This window comes from Mustela nivalis (assembly GCF_964662115.1).
Source record: "Mustela nivalis genome assembly, chromosome: 17".
Classification (NCBI taxonomy): domain Eukaryota; kingdom Metazoa; phylum Chordata; class Mammalia; order Carnivora; family Mustelidae; genus Mustela; species Mustela nivalis.
The window spans coordinates 26,618,150-26,636,001 of NC_139036.1; the positions used below are offsets into that span (position 1 = coordinate 26,618,150).

Consider the following 17,852-nt stretch of genomic DNA (forward strand, 5'->3'; position numbering starts at 1 on the left):
AAATCAGGAAGTGAACCTAGGTATGATACTACCATCCAAATTACACAGCTCTCAAATTTCACCCATTTTTATCCTAGTGTCCTTTTTCTTTTCCAGGCTCCAATCTAGGACCCCAAACTGTACCTACTTGTGATGTCTCCTTCACTCTGTGACAGTTCTTCAGTCTTCCTTTGTTTTTCCATGACTCACTACAGTGTACAGAATAAAGCCCAAATTCTTAGCATGGCCATGACCTAGCACTCACCTACTCACACAGCCTTATCTACTGCCATTCCCCCCTATGCATTTTAAGTGTTTGCCAAAACAAATTAAATCACAGTTTCCAAAATGGCCACGTACACTCTCAAGTCTAGGTTTTTAAAACCATTATTCTCTGTGGCCTTTCACTGGGCTGACTCTTCTAGTCTGCTTAGTGTGGAATGTGGATGGTGTCTCAGACACAGGCTTCCTGAGCAGCCTGCGCTCCCCCAAGGGCACTCAGGTGACCGGGCCACCAGGAGAACCTCCACCACAGGGCCTCCCACACAGCATCTGCTTTGTGCCTGCTGCCCTCTCCTTTTTTTTTGTATTTTTAAGGAGAAAGAGAGCACGCATGGGTGAGCAGGAAGGGGGTTGCAGAGGGAGAGGTAGGGAGAATCTTAAGCACAATCCACACCCAGTGTGGAGACCAGTGTGGGGGTCTAATCTCACATCCCTGAGATCATGACCTAAGCCAAAATTAAGAGTCAGACACTTAACCAGCTGAGCCAGCCAAGCACCCCACTGCTACCCTCTCCTGAGGACACACTCCTGAAGGGCAAAATGGATCTTACATGGCACCCAATACAGTTCATTGAATTTCAGAAGGAATCTTATTTGGACTAAAAAAAATATATATATATATATTTATTTGAGAGAGAGAGAGAGAGAACAAGCAGGGAGGAGGGGCAGAGGGGGAGAATTCCAAGCAGAGTCCCCTCTGACCAGGGAGCCCAACTCGGGGCCCAAACCCGCAACCCAAGGGATCATGACCCCGGTGGAAATCAAGAGTGGGAAGCTCAATCGACTAAGCCACCCAGCTGCCCCTCTTTTTAAAATTTTAATTAACCATGCCTTACATTTTAATGTTTAGCTCCATTTAAACAGAATGTCTGTCTCTTGCTTGCCTGTTGTCAGAATAAGACTTTAAATGTCTTTGGATTTATAGGCATGTGTGACTCTAAATCACTTATCAAAATGCTATAATACCAGGTATATATACTCGCAGTGACCAAACCTCTAATGAACAGGTTAGTGAGGTTAGTTTAATAAATGCCTGGGTGGCTCAGTCAGTTGAACATCTGCCTTCAGCTCAGATCGTGATCCCAGGTTCCTAAAACCAAGTCCCATGTAAGGATTCCCTGCTCAGTGGGGAGTCTGTTTCTCTCTCCCTCTCCTGCTCCCCCTCTAGCTCTCTGTCAAATAAATAAATAAAATATTTTAGAAAATAATTTAATGTAAGAAAAAAACTTACTATTAAAACAAAATCCTGTTTTTTTTTTTTCCTTTCAACTTCATAAATAATAACCATGGTAAGTATGTTTTGATTTGGGAAAGAACAGACTCATGTTCTCCTAAGTAACTTGCCATGCTAGAGAAGTACTCCCTTTTCCAACATTCACCGAGCTTCTTACACTGCATTATGTTTAAGGGTATAGCCATTTCTCCATACCTGGTGAGCATGTTAAGTTTAATGACATAATCATCCAAAAACATCTTCTGGCTGACTAATAAAAGGCTGGAGTTATCTTAAAGAAGAAGGGAGCACAATTCTTGCCCTCAAGGGGCACACACATGTAGGTACCTGCCCCAATATAAAATTCCTAACAATAATGTAGAGAAGGGATTTTGTCCTCTCTCAATTCTTCTGAAGATAGTATATTTGCAACAGCAATACCAATAGGTAAACAAGAGAAACCAAGAAAATTAACACTTTCGAATGTTTACTATGTATCAGACATTTAATACATCATTTTAACCCTCAAACCAAATCTGTGAAGTAGGGATTATTATACTACTTAGTAAATGAGAAAAGTGAGTCACAGAGATAAAAGAACAACCAAAATGATACAGCCAGAGCCAGAATTTGAACCCAAGCCTCCCAGGATTCCAGGCTTCTCCCTCTAGAGAACATTTATCATCTCATAAAGCTACAATTTTGAAAGCACAGCACTAGGGAAAAATCTGTTCTCAACATTAAAGAGTAAGTTTGGCCCTAGAACCTATGCTCTTAACCATCCCACTAAAAACAAACCTGGATAAGTGTGAAGACATGGAAATTCCAAATATGAAAAAAGTTAAACAAATTATAACAACTTAGCCTGAGATTTAAGAAAGTGACTTTGAATAAAAAGATGGTGAAAAGTTGCTTTGCACTTCTGCAAAGTTAGAGAGAAATACCTATTTCCTGGTGAGTTTGTTAAAAACAAAAACAGATCAGTTAAAGTAGTTGTGAAATCTGATTCTCTGAAGTTACTTAAATATGAGACAGATCCACATCTGTCTAAAGGGAATTCAATGACAGGTAGTCTCTAATAAGGATGCAGAATTCGCTATCTGCCTAAACTGTCATAACACAATGAGTTGAAGATTTTTTTTTCCATGTGCACCTCAATTATAAGTAGTTTCTTTGACAGGAGGCTTTGTGCAAATGATACTACACAACAGACATAAAATAAAATATTACCTATCTGTATACCATACATATACAACATATACAGGACTGAAGGTTTTCTTATAGTCAGAATCTGTTTTCTCATAAAAATTCTATTTCTCTTGGACTGAGCCTGGCTGGCTCAGTCGGTAGAGTGTGTGACTATTGATCTGAGGGTTTAAGTTTAAGCCCCATGTTGGGTGAAGAGATTGCTTAAAAATAAAATCTTTAAAAAAATGTATTTCTCATTTCATTTAAGCACACTGTTAACATTCTCTGGAATCCTTCATTTATATATTCTTAGCATAGTGTATACATGTATGGCCTCATGAAAATGGACCAATATAATCCTATTCTAAACAAGCATCCAAAGTAAAACTGCTGTACTGTTCTGTAGAAATCACTTTTTAAAACTAAGACAATTTCAGGATGCCTGGGTGGCTCAGTCAGTTGGGCATGTGACTCTTGACTTCAGCTCAGGTGGTGGGCTCAGGGTCGTAAGCTCGAGCCCCACACCGAGCTCCAGGCTGGGCATAGAGTCTGCTTAGGGTTCTCTTTCTTTCCCTCTCCCCTCCCCACTCTTGCTTTCTCTCGCTCTAGAAAAAAAAAAAAAATCCAAAAAACAAAACAAAAAACTAAGACAATTTCAACTATCTTCTTTTCTTCTTATTTTTCTTTCAGGAAAATGCAGGTGTTATTTAACCCATCCCCTTACAACAGCAAAACAAAAAGGAACTGAACCAAAGCATTTCCATTTTAGAGTAAGAAAAATGGAGTCCCCAAAAAGCCACAGACACTGTTTTTGTTATTTTTCTGATCCTTAAAAACAGAATCATCAGAAGACATATAGAACTGACATAACAGCCAAAATGTAAGAGCTGTAACATGTTAAAATCTTTTCTAAAAAGTAACTCACCGGAGTTTCCTTCCTTTGCTGGCTTTCCTATCTACTTTCTTGTGGATTTTGCTTCGTAACTTCTGGATCGCAAGCCACTGCCTGGGAAATTCACAAACAATATTATGTATCATCACTAACAGAAATAGTAATACTTATTGACAAACTGGAATTTTTCTCACTGCAGAAAGAAATCATCAACCCACATCAAGTTCCTCAAGATAGTCTGGGGCCAAAGCGACTAATCAATTGAAGAGGATTTGTGCAATGAGAAAAAAAACAAATGGCAGCTGGGAAATTCTACAGCGAATTTGGTTAACAATGCTCCTTAGTATCTAGAGTTCCTGTGACAGGCACTAAATCTTGCAGTCCACAGGAAAAGCCAGCAAACTGAGTAGAGAGCTGTTTGCTTTCAATGTTTTATAGCTGTGCAGGATGTTCTATTACTAACACTACAACTGCTGTTCAGTTTGAATACAGGAATTCTTCAATTTTCCCTTTGTTAATACCAAGTGCTTTTTCTAGCACTTTCCAATGTTTGCTAATTTTTTTGTAATTACCCACCACTGACATTAGTTTTGCGGCCATTTTGTGTATTTAATTTTCATTTCATCTGTCGTATTTAAGAATGTGCTGCTGAGAGGTAAGGGTTCCTTCCCCCCAATACAGTCTCAATACGACTGTCGCACCTACAAAAAAAGTTGCCAGTAATTCTTTACTACCAAATACTGAGTCAGTCTTCAAATTTCCTGGATCATCTCACTTTTACAGTTAGTTTGTTTGAATCAGGATCCAAACAAGAGTCACATATTCTGCAGTCATTTCAGATGAAAAGGAATTAATTTTTCAAATAAAGGATATTGGCGAAGAAAAATCTTCATAAATTCCTCATATGAACAAATGTGGAAAAAAAAAAAAAAGAGAGAAACAGCAACAGTTAGTCATCTTACCTGATTTATACAACGAAAACTCAACATCAGAAAAAAATAATCTAGGGAAATCCAATTACTGTAATCTTAATATAATCTTAATTACCATAATCTATTTTATTGTAAAGTCAGATAAATGTACAATATAATCACCATGCAATTTGCTGTATCACATTAAATTTATAGTGAACAGCTCTCTATAGCATTCCAGAGATACACAAAATATCAACAATATCCTATCCTTAAACCCAAATAATGTTTTACTCAAAATTATTTCATCAACACAAATTTTTCATTGCGTTCTCAAAATGCTGCTTTGCCCAGAATCCCATTCTGGTACTTGCAGCTTTTGTTTCCTTTCACGCTTTTGCAAATTATGGCTCATGGCTATTTAAATGTACACTATTCATTAGGTAGCACTCTAAATGCCCTTTTTATTTTCCAACTACAGGATGAAGCATACACACGAGCCTTCCTTCACTACTTTACATTCTACCCTGACATCTGGGTAATGCTGCCACATTCCGTTTTTAATTGTGCTGAGGCTTTTACTGAAGGGGTGGAGGTCTAAATTAGGGCAGATTCGAACAAAGCAGATTCAACTATGAGCAAGGAACCTGTTGTGCACAGTGCCACATTCTGACAGCTGAGAGCACACATTTGGGTGGCTGCTTTTTATCCAGCGGTCAGAGACCGATATAGATACAATCACAGCCCAAATCAGGGAGCAAAGACCATAAGAAGGACTTTGAAAAACAAACCCTAAAACAAAGACATAGGTGTTTTATTATCTCTTATTCAACTGTTCTTAAGGCAAGGTATAGGATTTCCATCACCTTGTCTTGCTTAACTTTTTTTTTTAATGTTGCTTAACATTTACAATTACGGAGCCAATCGCTGCCTCTGAGGCAGAATTAAGGGGACTCAAAGGGAGAAACTATTATATAGGCTGCTTGTACAAACAGAAAGCCATATCTAAATTACCTTCCCATGGCCACTTGATCATTGGGATCCAAGGAGCTGGTTTTCCGTTCTATGAGTTCTCGAAGGAGCTAGGGGAAAAAGGAAAGCAACGGATTTATTTATCATCTCCCAGCACCAAGTGACTTTAAAAGGGCACTGTAGGAATTCTGAATGGCACCGTGACAGCTCTAAAACTACAATCAATAAGGGACAACCCAGTGGCAAGAGCATGACTGAATTCCCATTAACCCTTTCATATTTATATATCTTTAAAAAGGTGGCTACAGCAATAGCTGAGAACAGAAGTCCATTTGGAAGACTTATTGTACTGCAGTTCATTTCAAATGGATCAATGAGTGTGCAACAATCCCCTCATTGTTTTTATGATTAGTTTTGTCCATCTCATCGACACCAATGGAGAATCTTTAAAAAGTCAGGTGGGAAAGGCTGTATGGCAAAAAGGAAAATGCATCAGCTTCACCAGTAGGATAATGGTACATGGTTAACTTCTGACCTATAACCTCCAATAGTCAGGAAGGTCTTCCTCAGGCAAAAGCCTTTATTACATATAATTAAAAGTGCGAACTTCATTCTCTTGCTTTCCATGGCTGGTACTCCCCCAAGCTTACTATGAAGAGATTTAACCACATATGACACCAACACAGTCAAAGCCATGACAATTTTAAAAGGGATCCTGACAGAAGTCATATGTGTGGACTACAAATACAACACAGAGAACCAGTCTCTCATCCCATACAACGAACTCCATAGGCCCCCCTAAATGACTCTCCTACTCTCCTCTTAGTCCTGGGCAGTCCACTGCACACAACCAGAGTGTAAACCGGTACCTTTCACACAGACTTAAGAATTTGCATTGGGTCTTAAAGTCCTAGGTGAAGAGAAGTAATGTTGAGAAGTTAGGTATCAGGGGTGCCTGGTTGCCTCAGTTGGTAAAGCGTGTGACTCTTGATCTCAGGGTCGTGAGCTTGAGCTCCACAACAGGTGTGGAGCCTGCTTAAGAATAAAGAAAGGTTAAACATTAAAGGAGGAGAGTTTTAAATTGTGATAATAAAACTGGATACATCTCTCCCATACAAGTGCTGTGTGCAATAGCAACAGAGACTGAAATCCCAAAAGTCTGAGAGAAATATAAGGGGACACACTAAAATAATCCTGCTCATCATCTGTCAATTAAACAGGCTGGACTTTAAATTTTGTTTCTTAAAAAAAAAAAAAAAAAAAAAAAAAAAAAGTAATGATTCTGTAGGTGAGGCATAGTAGCAATACAGATATTTCACCACTTTAAACAGCTGACGTCTGTGGGAGGATAGATGAGGAGGAACAAATTTCTATGAAGGTAGTTCACTCTCTGATTTTCATTTGTTTATATAAGTAGGCACTGGAAGAAGTAAAACAAATTTATAGAAATGTTCATTTCCATAGAAGATGAATCTTTACTGCAAAAGGGAAAAGGATATTTCAATCACAATTAAAAACCCTCCTGTGAGGTTTCTTCATTTGCTTATTTTGGACATTATTACTACAGCAATTACGTTTAAAAATGCGGGGACCAGAGGCCACTGGTTTATTATCACTAGAAAACAGCAAGCTATTTCTCTACACTGTTTATCTGATTGATTCCCAACATCTTTCTGGCAGCCAATCTATCAGTTTATCTCTCCTACTTCATCACAGTCACTTCTGGCAGCTAAATACAAGATCCAAATCCAGTGTTACACAGACATACGACACAGTAAACCCGTGTAGCACTGCTACTCTGTAAACAGCTGCCCTGAAGGCTGAGCCAAAATGGGCTCCTGGTTCCTAGTCAATGTTCTGTCAGAAGCATGGCTGGGGGGGGGGGGGGTGACGGTGGTGGAAAGGAGGAGAGGTTGATAAGGAAAACAGAAGAAAGAGAAGAAAAAGAAGGGAAAGAAAATATGAAAAGGGACGGGAAATAATGAAGCAGCTACATCTCATTGCCCTTACCTGTTCCAGCCACAGAAGAGATTGGAACAACGGTTCCTGGCTTTCCTAATCGCCTCTGATCCCTTGAGACTGGGGCTGTCAGGACCATGGGGAGCAAGTGCTCACGGAAGTCTGCCCTAGCACAACAGGGGTGATCCTCGGCAAGAAAGCCCCATATGCCCTTCCCGAAGACTGGAGACTGAAGCCGCACAACTATGGTGGGTCTGTTACGTTTGCAGTGGTCCCTCCATTCAAACACTGAGTTGGTGCAGCATTTTCTCTCTGTACTTTCCATATTCTGGGCTTCATTTTCACTACCCAAGTGCCCTGCACAGCTACCCTTAGTCATTTGTAACAAGGAAGGTGGTTTTACTGGTCAATCTGGCCAAGTCTACTTTATTCAGTCCAGTGAGGCAGAAGATCCTGTTGCATGCAAGGTAGGAATAAGAAAGTGGCCAAAAGGGGCGGCACCTGGGTGGCTCAGTGGGTTAAAGCCTCTGCCTTCAGCTCAGGTCATGATCCCAGGGTCCTAGGATTGAGCCCTGCATTGGGATCTCCGCTCAGCAGGGAGCCTGCTTCCCTTCCTCTCTCTCTCTGCCTGCCTCTCTGCCTACTTGTGATCTCTGTCAAATACATAAATAAAATCTTTAAAAAAAAAAAAAAAAGGAAAGAAAGAAAGAAAGGAAAGTAGCCAAAAGGGATGCTTGGGTGGCTCAGTCAGTTCAGTATCTGCCTTCGGTTCAGTATCTGACCGAATGATCTCAGGATCCTGGAACTGAGTCCTACATTGGCCTCCCTGCTCAGCAGGGAGCCTGCTTCCCCCTCTGCCTCTGCCCCTCTACCCTGCTCCTGTGCTCTCTGACAAATAAGTAAAATCTTAAAAAAAAAAAAAAAAGTAGCCAGAAAATACAAGTAAACCAACTATTCCCATGGCTACTGCTATTTCCCACAGCTAACACAATCACTGGGTTTTAATTTAATTAGGAAAACTGCTTTCAAAAAAGTTACTAAAAAATTAAGCTCTAGGAATATTGCTGAAGAATTAATTTTGCTTCTCAGTTCAATTTTTATAGCTTAACTTTATGAATAAACTTTTCTATTAAATACAGGTTTCTGTTACAGTTAGTGGAGCTTTTTCAACAATAATGATGTAGTATTTCTAATTTTCTTTGTGACTCGGAAAATGGAGACATGCGTGAAATATTTTTGTTCTAGTCTGTTTTAATCCCAGGGTCAGCTCACAAAGGCTTGATTGTTTCTCTAGTTCCAGGGGAAAATCATAGATGTTAGGTTTCCAGGTCAGCCCACAAAAACCTACTTAACCCATAACAACATACATGAGGAATAGCGCTGATGGTACTGTTCAGCATCTAATCAGCATTTATAATACTTTGTCTAGAAATATGCACGCCAGAATCAGTTAAAAATGGCAGATTGAACACATTAGTTTATCTCTTCTCCCTTCTCAAGCCCTCTAAAAGACAGGAGAGAAATAAAACAAATGTATTAACCCATGAGAAAGAAGAGAAAGGGAGAGTTAATGAGAGCAGATTTTCATAAATTTTTCAAAGACAGTCAGGAGACGGAAGAGTAAAAAGCAGTTATCACCCAAGTGCCCAGAGGGAATAAAGGTGAGGGTGGAACTAATTAGGCCCACAGAATCCCTGTAGGAGGAGCTCTGGCAGTGGCAGTTACCACAAAGAGGGAGAAGTGGGAGGGGACAGCGCCACTGGGCCTTCTCCATTATCCCACAAGTGACTATACCCTTTCCCCCACCCCCTCACAGGGAGACAAGTTTTCTTCTCTGGAAAAACTGAGCCCCAGAAGCTCCAGAGAGATGGCTCTGAGGCACAGGAGGCTGGAATGAGGTAAAAGAAAAAGGTGCCATGCCAGTCCCTGGGAACTTCTGCCTGCTTCCCTTACCCTACAAACAGAATGCAAGCACCCTGACACAAAATCTCCCACGCAGGAGAGCAGAGAAGTATCTCTTGGAGAAACTGCATGGTTGATCCTTCCACTCCCCAGAAAATATCTCCAAGTTCTGACATTTGAAGACTATTCCAAACAAGATGTTAGTTCACAGAGCAATTATAGTTAAAGGAGCCAAAAAGCTCTGCTCAGGTTTCAGAGGTACTCTGAATTTCTTACTACTAAATATGAAGAGAGTTAAGGACCACTGGCATCTGCGGAAAGGCTCAAACAGACCAAAGCAGATAGGGAAGAGGGGACCCAAAAGAACAACAAAGGAAACAAAAGAAACCTAAGAAAAGAAAGAAAGAAGAATGGAAAAGAAGATATATTCCTGTAAGAACAGGAGGATGTAAGTAAAGAGTAAAACAAGAAATTAAATACAAAACAGAAAAAAATAAATTTCAATAAACTGGAAAAGAAATATACAAAACCCCTTCAGCTATAAAACAAAAAGGCAAAAGGATAACAGACCCTTGTTTATTTGTAAGAGAAGAAAAAAATCTACAGGACAATCCAGAATGTCAAACATCTGACTAAGAAAGGCTAGGAGGACATAATTAGAGAAACAGTAATGAAAATTTCCCAAATCGAAGGACAGGAATGAGCCTGAAAAAATCTAGTACAATGAATGAAAAAAAGTCCTTTCCCAAGACACATCAGCATGAAATGTGGAACACTGGAAGTACAGAGAAGATCCTAAATGCTTACAGAAAAAATAGGTCACATATAAAGAGGGTGACCGTATGTCCCAGTTTACCCCAGAGAGTCCTGGTTTACGCCTGCTGTCCTAGTATTCTTTTTCAGGCTAGTACCTCAAATGTCCCAGTTTTGGCAAGAGATTATATAGTCACCCTACATATTCAGAAATGAAAACTAAGTGGGACTAGACATTTCAGTAGCAATATCAAGTAGCAGAGGACCGCAGGGCAATGCCTTCAAAATTCTGAGGAAAAGGACTTTCGACTTCAAATTCCACACACAAAGGATTAACCAAGTATGCAAGTTACACGGAGACATTTCATGCGTGTAAAGAGACTCAATGGTTTACTCCTCACGTGCCCCTTCACAGGAAGATGTGCCTCAGTAACATGAGCGCGTGTGACAAGAAGGAGGAAGACATGAGACGTCAGAAAACAGGTCCAACTCAGGAAAGCAGCAAAAACAGGCCCTGAGACTACTGACAGCGGAGGCACAAAGAACAACTGTTCCAGAGAGGAAGAGTCTGGAGAGCCCTAGAAATGAGGTCTCTGGGTTGGAAAAGGTAGAGGGAGTGGGGAAATGATAGGTTAATTTATGCATTCAAGGCATTTGGTCTGTGTGGGGGAAAAACAGCAGGAGATATACAGAACACTAAGCGTATCTTGAAAAAGGCATTATTAGCTCTAGGAAAAAACAAGCATCTAAGGAAATATAATCATAGTACATTTACTTAGTCGTAATATCATAAAAACTGACTTTTCACAAAACTATGACAATAAGTACACCAGGGGTATGGAGAACGGGAAGCGTGGAGGCAGAAAGCCTAGGAAGGCCCACACCTCACCACTGAGAGGGAAGTCAAGAGATGATCTGATAAATGTTTGAACGTGATAAAACAGTAGTATAAACCTACTATTTAAAACCTAAATAAAGGGGCACCTGGTTAAAGCTTCTGTCTTCAGCTCAGGTCATGATCCCAGGGTCCTGGGATTGAGCCCCACACTGGGCTCTACTCAGCAGGGAGCCTGCTTCCCTTTCTCTCTCTCTGCCTGCCTCTCTGCCCACCTGTGATCCCTGTCTGTCAAATAAATTAAAAAAAAAATCTTAAAACCGAAATAAAGTATTGGAAGTTTTTGCCCTCCAAAGCTTCTCAGCAATGTAACGCTTTATCATACCTTGGATAATACGTGACCCAAGAAGAATATGTCAGGATTTATTTGGCAATGTCCAGACTATCCAGTAGTCCCCGCCTCAACCCTGGTTTTAGTTACCCACAGCCAATTGCGGTGCAGAAGCAGATGGTCCTCCTTCTGATGGGTCCTCAGAAGGTCCACAGGAGCCTGACGCTATGTCTTATGGCTACGTCATTGCCCTCACTACGTCTCATCACACAGGCATCTTATCATCTCACATCATCACAAGAAGGGCTAGTACAGTACAATAAGATAAAGACCACATTCACATTTTTATTATAGTATATTGTTACAAGTGTTCTATTTCATTATTAGCTATTGATTGTTGTTATTCTCTTATTCTGCATAATTTATAAATTAAGCTTTATTCACAGTATGTATGTGCAGGAAAAATGCGTATTTAGGGCATGGTACTATCCACCGTTTCAGTGATCCATTGAAAGTTTTGGATCATATAACCTGTGGATCGATGGAGAGGGACCACTATAGGTGTTCTGAAAAATTTTGCCAGTCTACAAATTCACACTGAGTAATTTTGTAATGTCCAAAGGTGAAAAAGACAGGAGGATCAAGGATATATTGATTAAAGCCCTTACATTGTCCTGCTCCTGAAAACAAACAAACAAAACATGGTAACACCCTAGAAATAACAACAACAACACTTATTTTGATTTGCTGCTGATAATGCCAAGCAATTGTTTACAACTTTATTGAGATATAATTCACTTACTATATTAATTCACCCATGCAAGAGGTATATAATTCAGTGTATTTTGGTCAATTCAGAGAGTTGTGCAATCACTACCACATTTAATCTTAGAACATTTTCATCCCACTAAAAGAAACCCCAAACCTATTAGCTATCATTCCCAGTAAGCCCGACCCACAAAATCCAATACAATTAGTGATTAAGCAATCACTAAACTTTCTATCTTTATGATATGCCCATTCCTGACATTTCATATAAAATGCAATCATACTATTTATGCTCTTTTATAACTAGCTTATTTCACTTAACATAAGTCCCAAGGTTTATTCATGTTATAGCATATATCAGTACTTCCTTCTTTTTTACAGCTGAATACTCCACTGCAGAGCTACACCATATTTTACCTATTCATTAATTGAGAGATATCAGAGTTGTTTCCACCTCATAGTTATTAAGAATAACGCTGCTATGGATATTCATGACAAGTTTTTGTACAGACAGGTGCTTTCATTTCTCTCAGGTAAATACGTGGGAGTGGAATTGCTAGGTTACATAGTAACTCTAGGTCTGACACCTTGAGGTACTGCCAGCCTGTTTTCCGAAGCAGGTACATCATTTTACATTCCCACCAGCAGTGCTGGACAGGTCTGATTTTTCTACATCCTCATCAGCACTTGTTATTGTCTGACTTTTTGATGACAGTCATCCCAGTGGGTATAAAGTATTATTTCACTGTGGTTCTGATTTTCATTTCTCTGATGGCTAATGAGGTTGAACATCCTCTTGTGCTTACTGGTCATTTGTATATCTTCTTTGGAGAAATGTCTACTCAGATAAGCCTTGGCCATTCTTTAATAAGGTTGCCTTTTTATTATTGAGCTGTAAGAGTTCTTTATGTATTCTAGATACGAGTCCCCACACTCTTTCTCTAATAAATAAAATCTTTTAAAAAAAAATTACCCTTCTTAAAAACCTATTCCAAGAGCTTGAATTTAAAAAAAAACAAAAACAGGGTGCCTCAGTTGGTTGAGTGTGTGACTTTTTTTTAATTTAAATCCAATTAATTATCATATAATGTATTATGGGTTTTAGAGGTAGAGGTCAGTGATTAATCAGTCTTATACAATACCCAATGTTCACTACATCACGTGCCCTCCTTAATGTCTATCACCCAGTTACCCCTCACTTCCAGCAACCCTCAGTTTGTTTCCTATGACTATGAGTCTCTTATAGTTTATTTCTGTTTTCATCTTGTCATCTTGTTTTATTTTTTCCTCTCTTCCCCTATGATCCTCAGTTTTGTTTCTTAAATTCCACATATCAGTGAGATCATGATAATAATCTTTCTCTGACTTATTTTGCTTAGCATAATACCCTCTAGTTCTATCTATGTTGTTGCAATGATAAGATTTCATTTTTAATGCCTGAATAGTATTCCACTCTATGTGTCTGTGTATGTATGGGTACACACACATATCACATCTTCTTTATGAGTATCTGACTCTTGATTTTGGCTCCAGGGGGTTATGGGATTGAGCCCTTTGTCAGGCTCTGCATTCAGTGGGGAGTCTGGTTGAGATTCTCTCTCTCTTCCTCTCTCCCCCCCACTCCATCCAATGCATGCTCCCTCTTTCTCTCTAAAATAAATAAATAAATCTTTAAAAGAAAAAACAAAAAAATCCAAATGAATTAAAAGATCTCATTCTTTTTTTTTTTTTAAGATTTTATTTATTTGACAGATGGCAATCACAAGTAGGTAGAAGCAGGCAGAGAGAGAGGAGGAAGCAGGCTCCCTGCTGAGCAGAGAGCCCAATGCAGAGCTTGATCCCAGGACCCTGAGATTATGACCTGAGCCAAAGGCAGAGGCTTTAACCCACTGAGCCACCCAGGGGCCCCTCAATCCGTCTTTGAAGGCCAGATCAAATGCCATCTCCTCCTCCCTGCAGCCTTCTCGAACTCCTCCAAACTGTTATTAATTTCTCTCTCTTCTTAATTCTTTCATACCTCTTCACCAACCATGTTGGTTTGTTTGTATTTCTGTCATCCCGTCTACCTGGCTGTAAGCATCCCGAAGGCAGGGTAGAGTCTGACTCAAATGCTCACCTCCCACAGAACTCTGCACTCTGCCTTGTACACAGCGCTTATTCAAAACCATTTCTAAAACGAGTTATGTAGCCAGCATTCTTCTAGATCTTGTGATCAGAGATGAACAGCATCTAGCTTCTGCAATGGCAAGTACAATAATTACAGGAAGAGAAATAGAAGAATGGAGAGAAATCAGGAGGTGTGAATAAAATTCAAGAAGCATCTTAACGCTGACGTTACAAATAACCCACATTTGGTTACTAAAATAAGAAAATGTATACCTGGAGGCTACCACTAAAAGTCAGCCTGACTCTGCCTCGCTGCCTTTGGTGTTTAAGGATTTGATTAGTTTTTCCACTTTCTGATTCAGTGCTACACCATGCCTCCACTCCAGAGTGAGAGCCAAGTAAGGCCTACAATTTCGAAGGGATGATAAATTCATTCACTGAATAAAGTAACATTGTTTTCTCAGCACAAGTTCTAAAATATTTCAAAGGCCGTAATATTTCACTAGGCTTGGCCATTTGGGTTAAAATTTATTAGTCAAAACAGAAAACTTTCTCATCAGATCCCATATATTCCATTAGGCATGATATATGTCTCCCAATGTCTAATTATTAACTGGGAGTGTAAGTAAATCACCATCAGTATTAGGTAGGCCCTGATGTGTGCAGACACGGTTAAGAATTAAGCATTCGAATACTAAAGAACTTCTTTTGACAATTTGCCTTTCCTTTTTCTTACAAATAAAAACAATTTTATAAGAATCAAGTGACAGCATTTAGCCATTCTTCCTAATCCATACTAAAGTAACAATGTACAGAGAGAGAGTTCTATTGTTCAGAATTTCCAACAGTCCCCATTTCCAGTATTCTGCCCCTCGATTGCCAGATGGATGTCCTGGTATGTGTCCTTTTTTTCCTTTATCCTTTGGGACCCCAGCTCAGTCACTGACCATTTCTGGGCATTCCTGGGCAATGTTTTTTTACATGGCATCAAACAATGTATCTTTTGTCTTGGAAGAATAAGGAGGAAGTCATTCAGAACTAGAGAAAATTTTACTGAAAGGATTCACAAGGAAGAAACCAGAAGGGTAGTACTAACTTGTGCTCTGTAATGATGTCCTGGAGGGATGAAAAGCCCAGTGAAACAAACCTTTCCCTGTCTTTCCGACATTCTCCTTCTAGCATTTAGACTCCAATAATTCTTCGGCCCCACCAGATCAATAACCCATTGATCCTGAGACCTTTGCAGCATCCTGCCTCTTCCCCTCATGTGCTTATTCCCTCCTTCCTCAGGTGGAAGTGACTCCACAGTCCATCAGGATAATCACTCCTGGTATACACTCTCAACTTCCTCGAAAGATGTAATATCCCTTTGTCAAACAGAGTCAGATCCCTTGGGGATTGATGGGTCTTGGAATTCAGAATTTTGAGCATTTTAGGAGGATAAGACAGTGTATAAAATACAAATGCCCCAGCAGAGTCTGGGATGGCACCCTAACGTCAAACACATGAATATTTCTGCAGCAAAATGTATGAACCATCCCCACTAGGTGAGATAAATAAAGCCTTACAGGTTTATAATAGCTTTGTGACCTTTTACATCAGATGCTGCCACCACAAAAGTTTGGCAAACTTAACCAAAACAAAGCAAAACACAAAACCATGAGTTTTCCTAACTTTTTAAACTTCAGAAACACGGTAAAGGGATTATGTGCCTGCACTCCCTTGGCAAAATCCCCAAGCATGTTAAATCTCAGTACCTGCATCCATGCGGCTGAACTGGCTGGAGAGAAAGACAAGACTGTGGGAACTGGTCTCCCCCATCGCAAGTCATCAGCATGAGCTCATATGGATCTTCGGTGCTACCTGACAATTCCCCGGCAGGTTTCCCCTGCACTCATTCTTCCCCTCTGTCAGGGGACTCTGCCATACCTCCTCCTTTCTCAAACCTCCAGCCCCTGCCACATCTTCTCACTCATGGCTTCCTAATTCATAAAGTATAAGAAAACAAAACAAAAAAAGCACCTAAATGATAATTTCCACATGCTTCCACGGTATCTACCTGTAAGAGTACCATATACTCTACCTTCTGTAAGAGTGCTTTATATATTCTAGATACCAGTCTCTTACCAGACATATGATTTGCAAATATGTTCTCCCACAAATATTTGTAGGTCTTTTCACTTTCCTGAAGGTACCTTTTGTAGGACCAAGATTTTTTATTTCAATGAAGTCCAATTTATCTATTTTTTTTCTTTTGTCACTTGCACTTTTGAAGTCCTAATCAAAGGTCATGGAAGATTCACTCCTATGTGTTCTTCTAAAAGTTTTATAGTTTTAGCTTTTACATTTAGGTATGTGATCCATTTTGAATTATTTTTTGTGTAGGTATGAGGGAGGGCATCAACTTCATTCTTCTACATGTGGATATCCATTTGTCCCAGCACTATTTGTTGAAAAGACAAAAGATGGTTCACTCCCTGTTGCATTGTTTTGGCACCCGTACCCAACTGACCATAATGTAAAGGTTTATTTCTGTATTCCACTGATCTATATACTTAACTTTATGCCAGTACTGTAACACCTTCATTACTGTAGATTTGTAGTAAGTTTTGAAATTAGGAAGTAGGAGTCTTCCAATTGTTCTTTTTCAAGATGGTTTTGGCTCTTCTGGGTCTCTTGCCTTTCCATATGAATTATCAGTTTATCAATTTCTATAAAGAGGCCATTGGGATTTTGATAGGGATTGTACTGAATGTGAAGATTAGTTTGGGGAGTACTGCCACCCTCAGAATATTAACTCCTCTACTCCATGAACATGGGATGACTTTCCATTTATTCAAGTCTTCTAAAATTTTTTTCAACAATGTTTAGTTTTTCATGTACAAATATTTCACCTCCTTGGTTAAATTTATTCCCAAGTATTTTATTCTTTTGGATACTATTATAAATAGAAGAGTTTTCCTTTTCAGATTGCTCACAGCTGGTGCACAGAAACACAATTGATTTTTTAGAGATATATTTTGCAATTTTGCTGAATTCATTTATTAGCTGATAGTTTTTTGGTGGCTTCTTTGGGATTTTCTATGTATAGGATATATATAGGATCCTGCCATCTGCACATAAGAGATAGCTTGGATGCCTTTATTTCTTTTTCTTGCCTAACTGTCTGTCTAGGACCTCTAGTACAATATTGAGTGTTAGTGGCAAGCATAGACTATTTGTTGTGTTCCTAATCTTAGAGGAAAGCATTCAGTCTTTCCTCTGAGTAGGTAAAAATGAATATTCATAGATGTTCTTTAGCAAGTAAAACAGTTCCCTTCTATTCACAATTTCCTGTTTGGTGGTGGTGTTTTTTGTTTTTTTAGCTGTGTGTTTTTATCACAAAAGGGTTAATTTTTTTTCCCCCTGCATCTATTAAGGTGATCATGTGGTTTTTGTCCTTATTCTATTGATATGGTGTATTAACATTAATTGATTTTTGATGTTAAACCCAACCTTGTGTTCCTGGGTTAAATCCAACTTGGTTATGGTACATAATCTTTTTTATATGTTGCTGGATTGAGTCAATAGTACTCTGTGGACTCTTGCATCTATATTTCTAAGAGACACTGGTCTGTAATTTTCTTTCCTTGGCTGCTTTTGTCTGGTTTGGGTATCAGGATGATACTATATTTCCTCCTTCTTGAAACACTTTTACATGGAACCTGGGAAATCACTCTTCCCTCACTCTCTTAACTTACTTTGCTTCTTCTCAGTCACCT

At 39.3% G+C, this 17,852-nt stretch overlaps 1 protein-coding gene across 3 annotated transcripts in view; it reads right to left on the reverse strand.

Annotated features, from left to right (window-relative positions):
• Window positions 1–17,852, reverse strand: part of AATF (apoptosis antagonizing transcription factor) — a 96,979-nt gene that overhangs the window by 27,919 nt on the left and 51,208 nt on the right. For all 3 annotated transcript variants that reach the window (XM_082708407.1, XM_082708406.1, XM_082708408.1), the window contains 2 exons: window positions 5,480–5,547; window positions 3,588–3,668 (listed from right to left, as the gene is read on the reverse strand). In XM_082708407.1, coding sequence (XP_082564533.1) covers window positions 3,588–3,668; window positions 5,480–5,547 — 149 coding nt within the window. The remainder of the gene's footprint in view (window positions 1–3,587; window positions 3,669–5,479; window positions 5,548–17,852) is intronic.